Source organism: Mastacembelus armatus, chromosome 5 (genome assembly GCF_900324485.2).
Source record: "Mastacembelus armatus chromosome 5, fMasArm1.2, whole genome shotgun sequence".
Lineage (NCBI taxonomy): Eukaryota > Metazoa > Chordata > Actinopteri > Synbranchiformes > Mastacembelidae > Mastacembelus > Mastacembelus armatus.
Genome location: NC_046637.1, coordinates 451,992 through 474,450, shown reverse-complemented (window position 1 = coordinate 474,450; position 22,459 = coordinate 451,992). Strand labels below are relative to the sequence as shown.

The following is a 22,459-nucleotide window of genomic DNA, read 5'->3' as shown; positions in this document are numbered from 1 at the left end:
GCGCCTGAGTCTCTGCCTGTCCTGTGAACCCTCTATGGTCTGAGAGTGTAATCTGTTTCTGCTTTAGTGTGCACACCAGGCAGGAGACCAAGCTTAATCTGGTCTGTGATAGCTAGCGAGCTAGCTGTGTCGAGGGTGGACCGGCATCACTGGAGCAAATCACTGGGGGAGCTTCATTGTCGGCGCTGCGGTGTGAAGCAACTATCTCTGAGAAACACGCCTGGCTCCGAGCTGCGAGACATTTAAAAAGCCCACAGAGAGCTGGATGCTGCAGAGAGGAGTGTGTTTATGTGAGCCAGTGATACTGAGAGCCTGGAGCATATCCACTCAACAGACAAGTGTTTCATTGCTGCTTTTAGCAGAATGCTGCTGCTCTTAGCAGCACTTTGCCGTTGAATGCAGAGTATTCACACCGTGTAACTGCAGGATCAATATGTGTGTGTGTGTGTGTGTGTGTGTGTTTGCGAGAGGCATCAAAAACAAAATGAATGAATGAGCTGCCATTTTGTTGATGATTGCTTAATGGGCTCTGGGCAGACCACAGAGAGTCGAGTGCTTGGTTTTGGCAGCGAGAGGCGCTCACAGGGTGAGACTGACAGAGGTGAAGAAGCCATGAGACAAGGGCGAGGTGCTGGGTTGGGATGGAGTTGGACGAAAGTCATAAACCTCATTGTCTTTTTGTGCATCGACTCCAGAGAAATTGTTCCCTACAATAAAACGGAGCTGTACTGTTTTGCATCTCTGTGCTGGTTTTAGTCTCTTATACGTCAATTTGCATCAGACTGAGATGGGTTTGCATCTCTTTGTGCTGGTTTTTAGTCTCTTCTCTCAGTTTTGTCTTTGAGATGGTTTGGCATCCCTCTGTGGTGGTTTAGCATCTCTTTGCAGTGATTTTTTTTTTTTTTTTGTGTGTGTGTCTCTTGGTGGTGTTTGTTTTTCTTTTCTTTTTTTCTGTCTTTGCGGATATTGCGTGTCTCTGTCAAGTTGTTGTTTTGAGTCTCTTTCAGTGACATTTTGCAATAATCCATCTATGTCAACAACAAAGCGCAGTGAAGAGAATAAAACTCATTTTGAGATACCAGACACATTTCAGTAATTGTATAAAATTACTGTATGGAGATTAGATTAGGGGCCGTACTGAGGTTGTGGTGCAGCAATGCAGTGAAAAATAGCAAACGTTATCGTGTTATGATCTCAGAGAAAACCATGAGCAGCTCTAAGCAAAACTGTAAAATCTCTGAAGTGCTATTAAAATTATTTTAAAGCAAAATAATGTGGGGGCCCCATCCTCCCAGCTTCCCAAATGGGCTAAATTAAAATATTCATTGTAACTGGAAGTGTGCCATTCAATTAAGTGAGGTTATTTAAAATTTAATTGGCAGCTAGGTCATTACTTAAAACCTAAGAGTGTGTTTGGACCCTTCACCTCATCTCTCCTGTTCAGTATTACTCCTCTAATGTCTCCTCCTTCATCCTCACATTCCTCTATTTCATCCTCCCCCTCTCCTCCCCCTCTTCCTCACCTGTCTTACATTTCCCGCTCCTCCTCTGTTTCAGGTGACAGCGAGGTGAGGATCGAGGGCGATGTAGGACAAATGAATTAACAGCATCAGATTAAATAGGATTACTCCACTCAGTGACAGCGAGGGGCCTGGTGCTCCTAATGAATTATGTAAGCACAAAGAGTCCTGTCCGGATTTAATGGCTTGCTACTGAGCTGCAGCTGGGACGTGTGTGTGGTGTCAGAGAGCAGGACCAGGATGTTAATGTGATGGAAATGTACAGAAATTCAGGAGAAGCTGTCACGGTGTGTTTCTGCATCTCATCTGTAGGAATCAGTCAACTGTGACTAATCTAAAACCTTTGGCAGTAGACGTCACCGAATCCCAACAAGATACCAGTTTTATGCAAAGACTGAAATATGGGCCATGTGGATGTTTCATACATAGATGACTCAAACTGCTGCCAAAGCAACTTTGACAAAGTCCAGTTTTAAGGCTCTGAATACTTGTCAGACATATCTAAACAGTTTTTTATTCGTGTGGGTTATTGAGTGAAGACTGGGGGGCAATAATAGAAATGTTATGCAATGTTAAAGTTAAATCAGCACAATAAAGAGCGGATGAGGTTAGTAATTTCTAGGCGTGCCCATCTAGCACTAATAGAGTTTAATGGTTCATGGTGTTTCAGAGACGTGTTGGTTCCAGGCTGCAGTTTGTGCTGCTGCTAAACTTCATCACACTGAGCTGACAGACAAAGTGAAGATTGTTAAAATGAAAATCAAATCACATCAGAAACAGCTGAAGTACAGAAATAACTTACAAGTTATTACAAAAGTTATTGGTATTTGCTTCATTGTTGTTGCAGTTGTGTGTCTGTGGTTGTTTCCTCAGTACAAAGACCTGCAGAGCAGTTCAGGTTTATACCACTGAAATAGCTTTGTCTCTTTGCAGTGGGTCTGTGGCTGTGAGTTAGAAATGATGAAGTCAAGTTTGAGTAACACGGTGTCACTGACACTGCACCAGGTGTCTGAGACATGATTCACAACTTTGTAGTTATTACAGGTGTGATTCTGAGGCATCAGGTAGAACTATGCTGTTCATGTCCCCAGTTCTACACAGGCAGTGGTTTGTTCCTGGGTGATGGAGGGGAAGCGTTGTAATTATTATGGACCTTCACATGTGGACAAATAGAAACCCATTCATATCACATGACACATGTACCGTGGTTCGATCTGTGCGGCCCATTAAATCAGAGGCATGTCAGAGCTGTCGCCCACTGATCACCTTCGGACTCTTTACGCTGAGACAGACGAGGAAGATTCGAAGAGGAAGGAGTGATAGAGGAGTGAGGATGGAGAGGGGAGGATGGAGAGGGGAGGATGGAGGGGGGAGGATGGAGGGGGGGGTGGAGAGGGGAGGATGCAACAAAAGTGTGTCAGTCTGGGTTCTTTTTTTTTTTTGGGTGAACCATGGTGTGTCTGAATTCTGGTTTACAAATATAGTGAAAACAATGTACACACACACACTAACACATTCAGTGACACACACATCAATACATCCACATGCAAACACACGGACATGCACATGAGCCCAGTGAGCGTGTATAACCATGCAGGGGCTTGTTGCTTTCTGCTTCATTTAGCCATCCATCAGCAGGCTGCGAAAATAACAGCGTGTTGATGAATGCATGCGCCTGTGTGTGTCTGTGTGTGTGTCTGTCTGAGTGTGTGTGTGTGTGTGTGTCTGTCTGTCTGTCTGAGTGTGTGTGTGTATGTGTGAGAGAGTGAGAGAGTGTGTGTGTGTGTGTGTGTCTGTCTGTCTGTGTGTGTGTGTGTGCTTCCTGCGTGAGAAAATGAGAGGTTGTAATGAAATCAGTGATTGCTGTACCCTGGGCTGGCAGGGTCATTGTAATTAAGTGTGATTAGGACACAGTGTTTCTCCACTCGCTGTATTCTGTAGTTGTGAGGACACTCGTTGGAACAATGCCTCCCATAGCTCCTTACCTTAGCCAGTCCAACTAAATGTCCAACCCTAAGCCTCACCTAACCTGGGTCTGACCAATGTTCGCATTAAAGCTGATGTTTGATGGAAAACGATCCAGCGCTCGTTGTTGTTTTGGTGTCTTTACGGTCATTTTGTGTCTGTCTTTAGTCTTTTTGTGTCTGTTTTTGATAGTTGAGTCTCTTTATGGTAATTTTCTGTCTCTTTGTGGTAGCTTTGTGACTCTTATTGACAGTTACGTCTCTGCAGTCCTTTTGTGCCTAATTATGGTGGTTTTTAACTCTTTGGAGTCCTTTTGTGTCGTGCTCTTACAGAACGAATATTTCGAGCAAGAGCTATTCCACATTCAGTGATATGTAACATTCAACAGTCACTTTGAAACCTGGAGACTCCAGTGCAAGTCAGTTTTCTGACTGGGTGTAATGGGACACTGTATAAGGGGAGGCTGGCCGACCTGAGTTTGGTGAGGCTGAAAGGTGTAAATTCATCCACCTCTCTCCAGCAGTGAGTGGAAATCACCTCTGTGACACCTGCGGTACAGTTATTGTCTCTGGTGACTTCAGCACATTTGATCATACAGGTCAGGGAGCATTCATCTGATCCCTGATCAGTTGGACCACTGCATGGTCCACACGTGTGGAGGAGCTGTAGTTCACAGAGACTCTCTGATGTGGTTGTGTTAGTCATTGGATAGCTGTCACCGTTAAAGGGCAAAGGTTCTTCTTCTGCTGTTTTGCCAGTTACCAAGCACCAACTGATTTACATGCTGCAGAGAAAACAAGGACCGGTTGTAATCGGATCCATGATGGGACCATCAGAGACACAGAGATGGGGCTGAGTGTAAATCAAAGTGCCAGAAGCTCATCTGGATATGAGACACTTGCAGTGACAAGTGGAAATGTGGGCTTTGCTTGAATTACCCTTCATGTTGACACAGCAGCGATGTTGCTAAACGAAGCACAAATCAACAGGTGTATACCTCATTTCTTTTCTCGGCAGAGTTGGTTACTGCTGAGTCCAAATGCAGACGGGGACAGCTCAGTCTTTTGTATTCTCTCTGTGTGGTGCTGTCAGACATGTTCAAAATGTGCTTCTCCTACAGTCTTTGGAATCTGCTGAATAACAGCCGGTTCTTGTTTTTTACCTCCTGCTGCAGTTCGACAGGCGACACCAGGCAGAACATTCCCCCGTGTGACGTCACAGTCGGACTTTTCCAGATTGTCTTGTCCTCTAAAGCGGGAGTCCCTGTGTACCTTGTGCTCGTCACATTTGGATCTACACGCCGGTTTTGGACCCTGCTCTGATCAATCCTGGACTGTTTCTGTCTGGACTGATTCTGTTTTGTTGAACTGGATCTGGACTATACTCTGCCTCTGGTTTCCCTGGCTCTGTTGTGTCTGTCTGAACTCTCAGTAAGCCTTTGACTCTCTTTTAAGGTTGATCTTCTGTCATTTTTGACCAATGTGTCTACATTTGGGTGTTACAGTAACGAATGTGACGGCTTTTCATTAAGTCAATTAGATTTAATACATTTAGTTCACGTGAACCTTCTTCAAACAGGATCGCTGTTTGTTGTTCTGCTTTAATACATGACCCAATAACAACAAACTTTTCAAAGTCCAGGACTCTAGTCCTTCCACCTGTTTGTATCCATGGCGATGCTCTGTGCACTGACAGGGAGTGTGACCCATGTGACAAAAAGTTCAGACAGTACATGTAAGCCAAAAGGCCACGGGACACCAGCGATGGCAGCTGTCACAAATCAGCGCTCGTCCCAGACAAACACTCATTTAATAGACATCAGCGTTCAGCAGAAGGTCAATAACTTCAAGTCCTCTGCCATCGAGGCTCGCACAAATGTCAGATGGAAATGTCAATAACCATGTTGGATGCATCTCGGAGGCCACCCAGACTGTTTTTCCCTCACTTGCTCTTCCTTTGTTTCTTCTGAATGACTTGCACTACTTTCTTATTCCACTCAGGTCCGGAGGAGCTGTGGGGCCCGAATCAATCTTGGATCTCTCTCTCTGTCGCATTGTCATTCTCCTTCGAACTCCTCGTCTCTTTCCCGTCTTTGCTCCTTTTGCTGTCAGCCCCTCTGTCTTCGCTGTCGATCATTTCCTGTCTTTCCTCTCTCCGTCTATTGTCATCTGTCTTGGATCAATGCGGCTTTATCCTCCTTCACCTTCCAGCTCAGGTCATGTTTACTTCTCCAGGACTCCCTGCGCCTCCGCCCTCCGGCTTTTTCCCCTTGGGCTTCAGATCAATGCGGTTTAGCCATTGTCACATTGTAGTGCCGGTTGTGTTTTATTGAAGCTGTCAAGGTGTTGACCTTTCTATGTCCAGGGGAAGAAAGCGGGATGCCAGCAGGTATGATAGAGTAGAGGGAGAAAGGGATGACCAAGCTGCTTATGGGTCTAATCTGTCACAGGGGCCGAGAGTTGGGTTTGCTGCCAAACTTCAGGCCCCGGCTCTTTTTATTTATTCATTCTTATTTACCTGCATCATCACTCACCTCTGTTTGTTTCCTCTTCCTTTTCTGGAATACGTGGGCCTTGCTCAAGAATTCAGGCTTCACCTGCAGTGGTAGTTTTGTTTTCTGTGTGTGCGCAGTAAAGATGGCAACGCACATTTAGTCCTCACTCAGGGTTTGTCGTCATCAGCTGAGGATGATGAGCAGTCACGTTTTATACCAGCTGAACGTCACCGGTTCTCATGGGAAGTGACGTCTCTGCTTTAACGTGATGTTCAATCCATCAAAGTGTTGTAGTGAGTGGAGGCTCTGGAAAACTCCACAACTTTGCATATCTGCATATCTCTCCTGTGTTTTAAAGCTTCTGTGGGTTGGACTGTGATTCCTGCTGCATGGTGCTGCTTTGTGGTAACGTAGGGTCCAGTGAGGAGTAGATAGCCCCCCCCCCCCCCGGTAAGTTAGTGAACGATGGAGGTCGTGGTTAATGGAAATGAAACGTGGAAAAAATGGAAATCCTGTTTTGCTCCTGATAGACACAGGGTGTGTCTGAATATTTCTGGCTGTTGCAGACGAAATGTGTGTGTGTGTGAACACATAGATTGTTGCACTTTGTCACATATATTAATGTTAATAAAGTTTCTGTTCTTGTCCAGCAGTCTACCCGGAATGATCCACAATTACAAACCTTGTCCAGAAGTCATCAGACTGTGTGTGTGTGTGTGTGTGTGTGTGTGTGTGTGTGTGTGTGTGTGTGTGTGTGTGTGTGTGTGTGTGTGTGCGCGCGCGCGTGCGTGCGTGCGTGCGTGCGTGTGTGTGTGTGCTGCAGCATCCATCCCTGCTGGCTGGATGAGCTGGCCTTTGTAACGTCTTGAGTCAGAAGCCATAAAACTTTAAACACATTTCAGCATCACTTCAAGGACGCAGCCAGTAGAGGAGAATTTTCTTGAAGACTGGGGGCTCAGCAGCTTTGGCTGCGTTCAGCCCAGCACCGACACTGTGCACCATGGAGCCTTGTACACACCCTGAAACACCATCGTTCCACTTTATCGCTCAGACATCACAGCACGTGCACGCTGTTAAAGCAATGAGGCTGCTCTGTTGAAGTCACTTCTCTTCTTCCAGCTGATTTTTCTGCAGAATATCTAAATTCCTGTCAAATACATATTTTTTTGAACAGTTTAAATTTTATGTCCTTGAGATTTTAGAGAAATGTCACTAGTAATGACTTTTCAGCAGAGGGTTGGCCCTTTTTTCTCTCCATGGTCCTGGCTCAGCTCAGGCTGTTTGGTTTTCTGTCAGGTACAAGTTGTAGATGGGACCTGGCACTTTTTGGTACCACCTTTGTTCAGGTTCCAAGCAGTTTTTGTCCTTCTGCCTACAAACTGTGACAATCAGGCACATACAGGGAATCACAAACCACATCCCTTCGATTTCCTCCATTATCCTTGTGCGTCATGTTGAAGATGACGACTCTGCGTTGGTTTGACATTATTATTATTGATATATATACTATTGCAGATGAGCATTATCTCAATGACGATCCATAAATGATATGTGGTCCAGGCCCAATGGAAACTGTAGAAAAACAGGGGCAAAGTGTAAATAAGCTTCTGATTATGCACCAGGGCTCCTCTCAGAATAAAAGCATGTTTGTGCTGCAAATGGTATTTTTAAAATCCAATTTCCTGCCAGAGCTTTGTCTTGTTTCTTTTTAGAAACGTAAAAACTGAAAATAATGAGCCCTGTGTAATACAGTGGCTCCACAGGCAGGCCTGTGTTTAACCTCCTGCACACGCACAGCTTAGCATTAACATGCACCAAACTTTCTAACCCATCCATATTGTGAGTGGGTTCATCTCTGCTCTCAGCAGACCGGAAGCTAATTAGAAGAAATATCTAATGAGAGGATCTGCAGCTTTAAGAGTTTGTGCATCCTGCTCTTCACTAATGGCCAGTAAAAATTAAAGTCCATCCCTGAGGAAGAGCTCAGACAGAGATCACGTAATCCTGACCTCACACAGCTTTTGTCTAATTACCTGAACACCTTTCCCTCTCAAACTCATTTCCCAGCAAACAGAGAATTTTGCCTCAGCTCCCGCTGTTTAAATCGGTGTGAAAGACGCCCAAACTCGATTTTCATACATTTTAAGGATGTTCTGTTTAGATCCAGGTTCCTGAACATAATTGGACACAGTGGCCGAGTCGTTATAATATACACTAATTATTTTCCTGAGCAATAATGCAAATTTATTGTTTTCAATAAACAGTGTGAACAGGAGGTGAAGAAGAGGAAAAGACAGGAAACTAAATGTGGATCGTAACGGATCCTTAAAGTCTGCAGGGCCTCCATCAAAAGTCCTCTGCTTGTTTTGCTTCATTGCATGTGCAAAATACTTCAAATGTAATGTTTATAATAATCAACTAAAGTATGATTATCTGCTGTGGAATATACCGTATGTTCCACACTATGCAACTTATATTTTGGAAAGTATTTCTCTTCGTTTTTGTTTGATTTGCCCACAGTGCAGGTGTTTTCACCTGGGCGTTGTCCTGACTCCTCCTCTTTCTTCTGTCTCCCTGCAGATTCCCCAGATCAGCTATGCATCCACGGCCCCGGAGCTCAGCGACGACCGGCGGTACGACTTCTTTTCCCGGGTGGTCCCTCCGGACAGTTTCCAGGCTCAGGCTATGGTGGACATCGTCAAGGCCATGGGCTGGAACTACGTCTCCACCGTGGCGTCCGAGGGAAGCTACGGGGAGAAAGGGGTGGATGCCTTCATGCAGCTCTCCAGAGAAGCCGGTAAGACTGCTGGGCGTGGGTCCAACGTGATCTAGTTTCTGTCCACAGGTCCGTCTTTAGGTTTATGCACTGTTACGTAGACATGCTGGTACCCAGTTCAGACCTTGTGAACCTGGTTTGAAGGAAACATGCTACTGGAGGAGGCGTATGTATGAACACGGAGTGTTTTTGTCTCCTTGTCACTGCAGTCGGCAGCAGCGTGGCTCAAAGGGAATAGTACAATACTTTAAAGGCCTTCAGTGCCTGAAAGCTGCAATTACTGTCAAAATCAAGCTCCCCTGAGTCATAACTCAGTGAAGTGAATGTGAAGACGTGATTGACGTGATGCATGTGTTTAGATTGAGGCTTGCATTTCCAAGAATATCTGATGAGCGTCCCTGAACCCATGGAGCAATTCCTTCAGTATCACAGTTCACTGCTAACAGGAGCTGCTAATGGCTAATTCAGCCAAACAACAGCACCGTGGGCTCGTTTAGGTCCCAGAGCTCAGAAACACGTCTGTCATGTTGGTGTGAAGTAGAAAACCTGCACGTGTATGAACAGGAAACAGATCTGATGGAAATGCTTGTGTCACAGACGCTTAAAGGGATTAATGAGTGTGTTGTGGTTGCTCTCTCAGAAATCTCAGTGACATTTAGATGAATCTGATGACTCTTCACAGCTCAGCAGTCAGGAAGTGTCCTGGCAGGTTGTTGAAGGACACAGTGCTGCCAGGGAGCACACAGGGAACCCAGAACCCTCTAAACCGTGCTGACACCAGCGTTCCACATGGATGGATTGATCTGTGGTGGTTATTGAACAATGATTTGATCAGAACGAACTGCACAGCAGTCTGTTGGCGTCAGCCTGAGCCGTACTCGCCCTCTTTATCCTCGCAACAGGTTCTTTTTAAACAGAAACATCTTGGGCCTTAATCCCCCACCGTGCTCCATTAGTAATGGTAATGAGCAGACTATCACAAATAAGAATTTATGTGGAGAACAACGGCAGCTTCATAGTGTGAAGCTGCTATATAACCTGTTTGGTCATTGTAATTGGGCTGTATGCTTTAATCCATTAAGTCTTAATATATTTCAGTGGAATTTTCCTGCTTTTCTGCAGGATCCACAACAGGTGACCAGAAAGATGAGTTAGAGTTCAGGGTGTGTTTTCCTGAATGGACAAAACTGTTCATGTCCCTTTCACATGTACCGTCACATTCACCAGGCAATCAGCTTCATCTACTGCACTTGGTGATTTCATGAATTTGTAATCAAATCTGAAGAGTTAATGCCTGATTTAATGAATAATTCTCACAAGTCTTGGGGTTTTCTGTGGCCACAGTAGTGGAGAGTTGTACAAACCATCATCAGTGCTTAGAGAGCTGGACCCACCACCATCCCAACATGCTTTTAAAAGTTTAATATCACTGTGATGTTTCATTTTGGCCTCTGGTCTGATTTTAGGTTCAGTTTTTTTTTTTATAAAAATGACATTTTTTTCTTAATTGAATCATTTTTTTTTTCCATTTGAGTCCTGTTGTGCTGTGGTTCCTTAGTATCCGTCCAGAGGAAGATTTAGATGGTTGACTAGTTTGTTCCCTGCAGCAGCTGACTGAACAGGACCTCTGGGACCTGCTTCATCCTCAGTCCTCCTCAGGTTAGGACATATTTGTAGGACTTTCCTGGCCCAGTCACAGCCTGAGGATGTTTGTGAATGCAGCACCTTATTCTTTATTGTGATCAATGGGGGTGTAGTTGCCCCCATGTGCAACAGGTGAATGCTGTCTAGGCACATTATATCGAGGGTGAGGGACATTAGATTGAACACATGGTTGTAGTTCTGCAGTGGACACAGACCAATGCAGCACAAAGGGCTGAGACACGTCCAGGAGAACCACACCATCTCAGAGGCCTGCTCATTGTACGGTTGTTGTAATTACTGCTAAATCCTCTTATTCCCGATGCTGTCGGCCCAAGAATACACACTCGGCCCTCTCTGCTCCGCTGATGAATATCTGACAGACATTCATGTGCTGGGCTATCTCCAGATTTGAGACTCGTCCATTGTGGATAGATTGTGCGACGTTCCTCCTATCAGTTGACAGACACACATCCTTAGGTGAACCCGCGTACACGCCGACACACAGCGAGGTAATATAATTAGACAGCAGGGTGTTGGAGATAGCGGGCGGTAATGCAGCGAGGACACATCCAGGCTGATTAGTCGGGGGGTGGGAGACTGATTAGCAGGAAAGAGTTCCTCCCTTATCTCAACTTCTCTCTCAACTCTTTCTGTTCGGCAGAGTCTCAGCAGCCCGCTGGATACTCACAGCAGGGCCTGGGTCAGGACTCCAGTGCAAACACACGTAGTCCCATAAAGCAGATATTTCACTTTTACTCTGCCAAATATTCACATTTCACTTTCACTCCCCTCTTGGGCCTGGACTTCTTTTTTCCTTCCTGTTCACTATAAAAGAAAAGGAGCAGATGATGCCCAGCTCTGCCTCTGTCAGCAGACAGTACAAGATATTACATACTTGAAACGTTGCTCCTCTATTTGGGAGGAAACGTGTGTTAAAGTATCTGAGACATTAGAGGAGATTTGCTGACATGGAGATGGTACTTCCTCAGTTTATCAATTTATCAGTCACTTGTTTTACCTGAAGACTAGTCTGGTCTGAGAAAAAAAACCAGCTTAGAAAGTGCAGAAGAGACAGTGATCAGCTTGTGTGAAATTCATGTTGCGCTTTCTTGTCATTGTAAGAACTTCACATTCTGGCCTGTGGCTTTAATTAAAGAGAACAGGGTATATACAGTAAATAAGACCTGTTTCAGCAGGAGCCACACATCTTAACTGGACCCTGTGTCCAGACATTCAGCTTGGACTCATTTCATGCCTCTTAACCAAATCTGCCTCTATACAACCAGACCTTGACTTAAAGTGCAAAGTAATTAGAAAAACAAACTTTCTGAGCCAGGTTAGTTTGGGGTTGGACGTGAGATGAATCCTCAACGTGTGAGAGAGAAAGTCAGGATCTACGGACATCGGGGCTTTTTCTTCTGCAGCTTCCTGAATACAAATCCATTTCAAAGACCCTCAGGAACCTGCCCTTATTATCTCTGAATCAGCAAGATTGGGAAGAAAAATGCTGTGAGATATTTGCTTTCCATTCCTTCCACGGTAGAGAATGCTGACTGGGTAACTGGGCCCTTTAATACCATCTGAGCCTGGTATTGGCAGCACCGAGCAGGAGGGAATAATGTCTCCGAGCTATTTGCCATGTGGAGTGTTTGAGTGAAGAGTGCTAGTGAAAATCACACGAGGCATGAAAAACTACCTGCAGCTACTGTTTGCTTTAAAATTAAATTGTTTTATAGTGTCTTACATGAGCAATGCTGACGCTCAGATAAATGTCAGCACTTTTCCTCGAATCGTAGATCTCACAGGAGGCAGCAGCATCGCAGCGGCCGCTGGTCCCCGTGCCTGAGCTACCAGGTGAAATAAGCTGGGAACTGAAAATATATTGAGCCTCTGCCAGTTTGAAGCTGTTCAAAGACAGTGCTGCAGGAACTGAGGACACAACACAGACTTCCAGATCAGTTAACATCCATTTTAATTAATTTCATTTACACTAGGGGGCTTCAAAGTCTCACACCGTGGCTCCCTCCATCAGGCAAACTGAAGACAGCTGCTCCAGTGAGTTAATTTGTGAGCTAAAAGTTTGAGCTCATGTTTGTTTAGATGTTATCAGTATTTCCATTAGCAGCAGCAGATTCACAGTGATCAGCTGCTGTTTGCAGACAACAGTCACTGGATTCCTGTGACACTGAAGGAAAACAGCAGGTTCTGAATGAGGCCCTGCAGCCTCTGTTGCCACAGATTTCTACTGTGCACGTTGGTTCACGTCAGAGAGAATGGTCTTCTGAAGTGTGAATCACGTTTGTGTTCCTGAATAAATTCATTAACATGTATGAAACCAGGGTGGCATGGTGGTACAGTGGTGTTGAGCAGTTCACAGTAAGAAGGCTGGGGACTGTAACAGAAAATATTGTGTGTGTGTGTGTGTGTGTGTGTGTGTGTGTGTGTGTGTGTGTGTGTGTGTGTGTGTGTGTGTGTGTGTGTGTGTGTGTGTGTGTGAGAAAGGGAGCACTCGGTGACAAACCTTCAGATTAGTATCATCCAACTCTTCACCTGACTGTGCAGAGCATCTTCACTTTTCTCTGCTCATTATCGTGTTTCCATGGTTGGTACTTTCCTGTTCTGGTCCACTGGTTCTGTAAAAAGCCACAGTCCTCTACCTGCTCAGAAACAGCAGACAGACACAGTCAGAGACCAGCTGGTGAACATAGTGGAGCATTTAGCAGCTAAAGACCCAGAGGTTTCCCTCAGGAGGTGGTGGAGACCAAACCCAGAGCTCAAACTGAGGGAACACTGGGCTGAGACTCAGACACTGGACCAACAGGTTGGTCTGCAGCTGCTGGATGTGGACAGTTAGACCGTGGGCCACCTATCTAGATGTAGTTTTGTAGGTTGACTTGTTGTGCCGCCTTATTCTAGTGTAATGTAGAAGAATATTCTCTGGTGTGTGAGTTTCGGTCACTGCTTGTTTCTCCAGTCATGTTGCTTCGGTTTGATTACACCCGTTTCAGATGTTACCACCCTCTGAGGGGAAAAGCACAAACAACTCAGGCATTATTTGGATTTTATAGTGAGAAGAGAGGCTTCTTTAAAACCCACTCTAGGGCCTGCAAAGTGATAAAGTGATGCAGCACGCAGACTCTCTGCTTTATTAGTCAAACACTAACCTTGGAAGGTAGCTGTTTAACACTGGAACTTCCACTATACAAAACCACAAAACACCCAAAACAAAAAGACAACACAGGCAGTAGTAGAGAACAAAAGAGACATTTTTTAATGAATCATTTTGAAGGGTGTTTATTAGATTTTAACTTGACAGCTGGATAGTTCAGCTCCGGTTTCCATGCTGGCTCCGTCGCTCGTCTGCAGCTGTTCGCCTCTTCATCGTTCTCCATCTCCTCCTTAACCAGCCATCCCCTCAGTGTGTTTGTCTATGAACTCACCAGGCTGGAGAGGTGTTGGGAGCAACACAGCCGCTAATGCAGAGTCTAATTTGCCTCTTTGATTACCTGGGAATCCCAGATGGCACCACGGCCATTTATTAGGCTCTTTTGCTCCCATAAACGCAGCACAGTGACACGTCCTTATCGCCGCGGTGGGAGCTGCAGGCTGGAGGTGTGAAGGAAGATACTCCAAATGAAAAGAGAGGTGGTTTCACTTTACTTCATCAGGCCACGGTGAGTGACTCTGGGAACGACAGCACGTCTGAAGTGATTCAGGGAGAGATCAGTCAAACGAAGGAAACATATGGCGTTCACGCTCGGTGTTCCTCTTCTTCGCCGCACAGGCTGGACTAATGTTTTCTCTGAGTACATTCATCAAAACAACTGCTCTGCCCCAAATATTCCATTTTGTCAAACAAATTCACTGCTGCTTCCCCCACACAGCTCAGTCATAATTGCCAAACAGCAGTGTTTCTCCTCGGCCGACATTGACCGATGCATTTTCAAGCCTCTCGCTTTTGTTGGGCGTAAACAAATTGCGGATTTGACGTGAAGGAATTTCAAAACAAGTATTTTGAAGAGAAGCTTAATAGGCTCTTTCCTTCAGGCCGCAGGATGGACCTTAATATCACGACCTGGTGGAGTGAAGTGCAGTCATTCTTTAGAGACATAAAGTGGGGGGCGTGTGTGGCTCAGGACGTAGAGCAGGTCATCTACCAAGGGTCGGCGGTTCGATCCCCGACCCCTCTAGCGAGTATGAATGACTGTGTGTGAATGGGCAGGGTGGGTTTAAGTGCTGTGGGTGCACTTTAGTGTGGAGAAGAGCTGTATAAGTCCATTTCCCATAAAGCACTTGCAAATAAGGACAGGACTTAATTGTACTGTTCACTTCAGCTCAGCTCTCCACTAAAGCAGGTTTGATATTTTTGCTGCCTTGAGTGAAATCAAATCAAACGTTCCAGTGTCACTTCTTTGAAAACCCTCACGTGAATAGTAGTTTTCAAATTTCAGTGGTGCCATCGGAATAACATCATGTTATCCAGTTATTATTCAATGAATCATCTACTAATTCATACTTTTACATCTGGGCCAGGAAGCCAGTGGGGATCAGGTTTTAGTGTCTGGTTTTAGACCGTGGTGTCGTTTGAGCAGCTTATTCAGAGGATGACAGGAAGATGATGAGACGCAGACGTCAAACGCTACACACAGACCAACTACGGCTGTGAAGCTGGTTGTTACAAGCTCAGGTAACGAGTCCAGCAGGTGGTCTGCAGAGTCCACGGGCCAGTCGCAGGTCATTCTGAGGAAGCTGGAGTCTACATCGGTAATGACTCACTCTGACTCACTGGCAGCTGCAGTTTAAGTCCATGAGGAGGTTTCATATATCTGACAGGGTGATGGGTCCCTGACGGACTTTGTTTGAAAGGAGGAATAGTCTGTGCATCAGTTTGAGCGTGAACCAAACTGAAGATGCTCCACAGTCCATTTAGGCTCAGAGCAAACAGGAAGGATCAGAGAGGACCCCAACCTTTAAAATCAGCCTCCGTCTCATCGGCTAAGAAGCTTAAAGTGGAAGTTAAAGGATGGAAGTGGGATAAAGTAATCTAACAGTACATTTCATAGCAGAGATGTTTCCTGTTTTGCAAAGGATAGTAGTAATCCTACCTGTAATCAGGGGGCTGCCCTGGGGCTGCAAATCTTCTTAGTGGTGGTTTGTTTCAAGGCTGCAGCTGCGATCGAAGGCTCGGAGGTCATGTGCTCAGGAGTTGGAGGACAAATTCAAAATTCAACGTTTAATATAGAAATTGATCCGCTAACTAATCCAACACAGACACAAATATTAAACCTGTAAAAAATGAAGTGTTACCAACTGTGGGCATTAACAGAAAATATGAAAAGGAATATGTACATTCTCAGTGTAGGCCCATTTATCCTTTTATATTCCAGCCTGACAAACGCAGCCATAACATCCCATATTAGTCTATCCATCTCCCTGACACACAGCACCCCCATCCTCCCAGATCTGCTCTGCAGGTCACACTGAACTTAGCGGGTTACTTTGTTCTTGTCAGGACTGTCTCAAGCTGTTACGCCCAATTTTTACCTGGTTCTTCACATTTTTGTTCGAACGCCCCAACCTACTAGTTGGCTCAGGAGGCTGTTATCGCCCATTCAGTCACAGGAGGTGCTTTCATGGCGACTACACTTCAGCTGCTCGGCCTGTGAGTGCAACCGTTTATCCAGGTGGATCTGTGAAGTTTCAGGAAACCTTCAGATTCCTGTTTCAGCTCCAGAGCTTATTCAGCATAGTGCTGGTGAGTGACAGATGGTGGCGACTGTTTATGCTCATAAAATGACAATTTCTCTGGTTTTCTGTCTCCGTTTGTCCTGTGGACAAAATAGAAATGTCTGTTGCTGTCTCCCTCGACTCTCAGCCCCTCATCAAATGTTCATTTCTCTGGTCAATAACGGACTCTGGCCTCTTTATTAGCCTTCTGTTAGGAGAAAGATTAGACAGAGGATCTGCTGTTTCTGATCTCCTCTTTCATTACAGGACATGAGGGAAAGCACTGGACTGATTACAAATCCAGAGGGGGGGTGTGTGTGTGTGTGTGTGTGTGTGTGTGTGTGTGTGTGTGTGTGTGTGTGTGCGTGTGTGTGCGTGTGTGTGCGTGTGTGTGCGTGTGTGTGCGTGTGTGTGCGTGTGTGTGCGTGTGTGCGTGCGTGTGTGTGTGTGTGTGTGTGTGCGCGCGCAGGTCAGGGTCGTGAATGCATCATGTCAGTGACGCTGTACGAACATGACGTTACTGTGCATGTTCACGTTACATGGATCCAGTGACAGCTGTCTGTATGCCCATGGGTTCCCCTGATCACAGAGATCACAGCTGCTGTAAATGAGACATTGGCTGAAGAACAAACACATAACAGTGGTAACAGGAGTGATAGAATCCAGTGATATTAACTTTAAACGCTAAAACTCACATGTAAATCTGTGGCTTTTTTAGTAGCCAAACTTATTTTGGAAATATATGGCAAAATAAAATCCACCACATCAGGCTAAAGTATGTGGTGACTCAGCTTAAAGTGAATAAAGAAAAAACAAGCATAAAGTCTGGAGGTTGATTTTAACCACAACTTTTTAATAATTTACCCAGTGCAATGTGAGCTAAGGCTTCACAATTTCCCCTTTTATCTTCTAATGCTGCTTTCATGACAGCACCCCTTCAGGGATGTTCAGCACACTTCTGTGTTATTGCTCTGAGTCTATACTACAGTATGCAGTGTGATATATATATATATGCAGTGTTTCTCTGGAGTGATTCAGTCTTCTCTGTCTGGTAGTTACTGTGGGATGGCAAAACCCAAATGACACAGGAGCAATTTCTGTAAACCTATCCAGTCTGGGGTTTGACATATGCCCGTAATTTCCCTGAGCTGCATCTGCCACAGGCAACATCCCAGCTACCCAGCACAATATGAAGCCTTTAGTGATACAGCAGCAGCCAGGGGCCAATTTTAGCAGCAACGAAATGTACATGGTTTTCAGACTGCAGACACAGTGCAGAATTGATTTCTTACAACAAATGTCAGGGAGGTAAAGTCTTCCTTTGTCTCTGCACATGACGTTCTTGTGTTTCAAATACACGGGCCAGACGTGGCCATCAAACAGCCTGGGGGGGGTCTGGCACCGTGTAGTTCCTTGTCACTTTATAAGAGTTAGCCGTCAGTCACTGAGCCGCTGAAAGGTGGAGAGCATGTACGTCCTAAAACTCTTGTCAGCTGCTCCTCTACTGCGGTAACGTGCAGGTTCAAAGTTCAGAGTATTCTCTCGTAAACAGGGGTCCAAACCTGTGGTCCTGCTTTGCTGCAGGGTCCACATAAAGGGAAGGAGGGACCATGACATTTCATTCATGACACTCTATTTGGTGTGCTATAAATGATCTGTTGATCAGACGACCCCGCCATAATTGCTGCTCAGATAAAAATAAGAATGATAGCTCTTCCTCGAGTAGCTATAAAATCCTGTGCACTGTGCTGTTCAGGGCCTCGATGTTCTGCTGCAGTGAAGTGCACGTTAATTTCACCGTGTCACTTTATTCAGCTCAGACTAAAGACTGTGGTTCAGACATGCTTCACAAAGATGTGAGCGCTGAGCGTGCTTTAGATGAATTGAAAATATTGAACACGCTTTCTCGGTTCATGGAAACGGTTCGTTTTAAGTGCTTTTACTTACTTTGTAATCGTAACATCTGAAGTGACCCCTAAAACCTGTCAAGGTGCTTTACCAAAAGAGATAAATTGCACAGACAAATATTAAGACCATATTTTTTTTGTTCATAAGACCTTGTTGTCTGTGAATTAATAATGCAATGACTATTATACTATTACGTGTTTTATTCTCATGAAAGCCACTGTAAAAGCAGCACTTTTGTCATTATGTTACATTTACAGTTAATAGCCATAATTACCTGACTCAGTGTGGTCATTAATCAAACTGTCAGCGGGGCCTTAAACGGCATCTCCAGCAGCAGCTCACAGACCAACCTGACGGCACAGACGTGACACGGACAGTCCGAGTCTGGAGGTATCGGGTCATGGACGTGGCTGCTCCCTGCAGCACAGCGACATGCAACAAGCTGGTAGCTTCAATGCAGGACACGTGCACATCAGCATACAGTTACCATGACCTGCCTCCGCACTCATTCACACTGCAAACATGCACACTGCTGCAGGCTGTTAGGCTGAGCTCTAACATCAGCACCACAAATAAAAATCATCTGGAGGCCGCAGTGTTTACATTACTGAAATATGCATGAAGGGGAATGAATGTGGGCATGAATGAAAAGACTGTTTTCATTCTGCACTGTGGATATTCCTTTTTATTTTTAGGCCCCGCGATTAATCCTTGTGCTCAGCACTGATTCACAGGGACATTCATATAAGAGGCAGAGGCAGGTTCCTCCACATCCCGTTCCTACATGATCATAGTGAAATTAATATTACACCAAGGGAAGATTACTGTATGTTGTTATCATGGATGTTGTCCCCACACTGAGCTTGTTCTTTCAGCCTGTCTGAAAATACAACTGGCTGTGAAGTCCCACAAATATGAGCCTAAGGGTGTTTTAACACCCGCCTCCTTTAGTCTTGTTAAATCAGACTCGTTTCTCGTTTTGACCATAGCGTTCGTGGATCGTCATCTGCACCGAGACTCCATTCAAACAAACTGGTTGGGAACGTGATCCGGACTAACTACGTGCAGGGTTCTGTTCAGGCGGCTTTTACTTTTACCTGCACGTCTTCTCTGCAAAGCCTGAAGGTCTTTGCTCTGTGTTTATTCTCCTTATCACCACAGCGCTGAGCAGATGTCAGTTGTCCTGTTTCTCCACGTTGAACAGTGAGTTTGGTTCACAGGAATGTTTACCAGGACGTTCCAGCCTCACTCATTTTACCAGTGAGCAGGAGGATGTTCTCAGTTCACTTGGACTTTTGTCTGTGGGAACAGAAGCCAGACCAGGTTTACAAACTGGTGCAGAACAGTGTGAACAGATAAACCTGTAGTTTGGTTTATTTTTTATTTATTTATTTTTCCGCATCAGCACAGTGTGGGCTTTATCCTCGCAGATGTGACAGATGTTAGTTTTAACTGGGTGTTCTCTGATGGTTTTAGTAGGTTAACACTGACTCCTTTGTGGTTCAGTTTATCGAGTTTAGAAAAAAGAGAAATCCCTGCTGTTTGTGTCCAAATTTAAAAATGAAATCTAAGTCTCATTTGTGGCCGAGCCAGGAAATCGAACACTGCAGCAGCAACACACCTACGGAACGCGCCAAATGTTTTCCTGATGTCAGCAATTGCTTTACCGTCGACCTATTTACTTTATTTGGCACCCCAGCGTGTTCCCATTAGACCTGAAGAAGGAGCCAGACCTGATGCAGATTTGCAGCAGTGTGAGGCCTGGATGTTCAGGGAGACTGTGAAAGACCGAAGCCGTGGATCTCTGAGGAAAAGGCAGAGCCACAGATCGAGCTTCGGTGCCCGTCCCGGCTTCGATCCTCAGACGAGAGGCTGCTGCCGGAGCTCACGCAGAAATCTGTGTTGATCCACTGCGGAAAAATCCCCACAGGATTATGAGCACCAGCCAAAATACACTCCTGCTTTGTTTCACATCCCTCAGTATTTTATCCGTCGTTCAGATTCGTTATCTCACTCGGACAATTGTTACAGCTGAGGCTGCAATGAAACACAGATATCAGTGATCCAACGGCTCTTTCTTTCCAGACACAATCAATCAGAACCTTTATCTGCAGATAACACTTGGTGATCCTTGACATTAATGCTCCTCAAGAGATGAAACACAAGTATTCCCTGGAGTAAATTTTTAGGACTAGACATAAGTTATTGACTAAAACCAAAGTCTAACCACAGGAGTTATATTAAAAAAGACCAGAGGTTGCTCCTTCATTTGGCCCACATAACTGGCTTGTTTAGGATTGATTATATTGACTTTCAGTCCTATTTATAATGCACCACTGTGTCACCACAGTCTCATACAGAAGCAGTTTTTATTTAACAGAAACATTCAGCTAAAACGTTTCTGCATATGAATATGTGTAAAGCTCTTATTATGTACATTAATCCAGTCTGTCTTTACAGTCTGAAGGGGGTGAGATGAACAACTCATCGCTTCTTAACTGTGTTTCTGAGCAGTACACGTGTTGGATCTGCATTTTAGACTTTTATTCCTTCTTGGCACATCAGGCCATCGGACCTCTAACCCAGTGTTTTGGAGCCGTGACCTTTCTCTCGTCTGGGTCAGCCCAGAGTTTCAGTCCAGCAGTCACGACACACAGTCCAGCCTCAGTCTGTAAACTTTTCACTGCATCACGCTGTCGTCTGAGCCGTCACCGCGGCCTCGCGCTCTCTTTTAGACGCAGCCTGTAAAAGACAAGTAGCTGCCAAAATGATGAGTCCGTCCGGCAGCTCCTTTACAGCCGGATCTGCAGACCGTCTCGCATTTGTGTGTGTGCACGTGTCAGTGGATTGTCTGCGCTCATGCACGTGCTGGTGCAGGTGTGTTTCGGTTTATTTAATGCCCACGTCACAGCTGTTGTTTGTGTTTGCGACACCGAGCCACAGGCCCATTCCTCTCTCTGGCAGTTACCGGAGCAAACTCGGTGTCAATTGATGAGCTCCCTGAGGGACTGAGTCCCCGGGGGTTAGACTGGACCCCAGAGCTGTTTACTTCTCCCCATCACCAGAAGCACAGAGTAATAAAGGAGAGGACGAGGCAGAACGCAGTGAAGGAAATACGATGTTTATTTATTCATTTGTTTGTTCTGATGTTTTTTGTCTTCTAGTCAAACTAGTGTTTAGCCTTCGGACAGAATGAAAACCAGGTTAAAGATGGAGGAACCTGCACACACGACGCTGCCGTTTGTTCAGACTAGAGACAGAATAAAGTCGGCACAGCATCATGTGACCAAACCCACTGGTTTTTTTCATTGAGCCAGTTAATCTGGAAATTCTTGTCAAATCATTTCAAGTCTGTCTGGACTTTAATCTTATTTTGTTTATCTAAGATAAATCAGTGAATATGCAAATTCTCCTGGACCCCATGATGACTAGAACCTTCAATGATCAGCAGCGTCTAGAGAAAAGAAACAGCTCGTCTCTCGTCGAGAGGAAGTTAAATGCAGCTACAATGAACGTGGGGCATTAATAGCTTTTTTAAATATATGACATGGTCGAGTTGTGTTAAATGATCATCCGGATTATTCCTCAAATCTCGTGTGTTCACATTAATAGTTGACATGATGGTTCCTGCACGAGGCCGATTGTTTAGAACGTTAATGAGTGAGTCTGTGCAGGTGGAGCAGAGTCTGACTCAGTAAACACTCAGGAAGGACGTATAACACTGAGTGTGGACGGAAGGTGATTCCAAGTGTGACTATTTAATGTTGTCATCATTGCAGACATGCTCTGCGTGTGTGTGTGTGTTGGGAGGGTTGAAGAGCTGCAGGGCTGGGACTGGTGGGATGGCGGTTTGCCTCGCAGCACTTCGTTCTTCTCCCCATTCATCATCTCTAACGAGGCGCAGGCGTCTGAGACCTGGGAGGCAGAAACGTCTCCCTCAGCTGCAGAGCTTTGCCTCCTCCAGCCGTCATGTATGATGCATCTCCCCCGGAGCAAGGTCTCATGGGAAATTTGTCCTGTCAGTATTTGAACAGAAATTGTCCGTCTGGACTCCACCTGAATAGTTTGCTGCTTTCTACTCCAGGCCGCCTGACGGCCAAAAACCTGCTGTCAGGTTATAAGTGGGACCTTTAATTAATCAGCGATAAGAAGATCAATGTTCACTCTGTGTTCGGACTGTTTCACGGCTGCTGATTCACAGCTGGGTGATCGTGTTGCAGGACCACATTCATCTCAGTGAGACTAAATAAAACTTCAGCCACCTCCAAACTGCCCTGTGATAAACACGTTACATAAAACCAACTACCATATTAACAACTAGCTCCACTGTCAACAACTATTCAGCTGCATTAAGTTAAACTGTTGAAACAGGCTGTTCTTATATTTGCCAGCTTTGTAGGCTGATTACAGACTGTCTGGTTTTCT

The 22,459-nt window shown here is 45.2% G+C and overlaps 1 protein-coding gene across 1 annotated transcript in view; it reads left to right on the top strand.

Moving 5' to 3' along the window:
* The window catches only part of grm7 (glutamate metabotropic receptor 7), a 164,148-nt gene that overhangs the window by 52,692 nt on the left and 88,997 nt on the right, over positions 1 to 22,459 (top strand). The window contains exon 2 of the mRNA XM_026306234.1: positions 8,560 to 8,776. Within this exon, the coding sequence (XP_026162019.1) occupies positions 8,560 to 8,776 (217 nt within the window). The remainder of the gene's footprint in view (positions 1 to 8,559; positions 8,777 to 22,459) is intronic.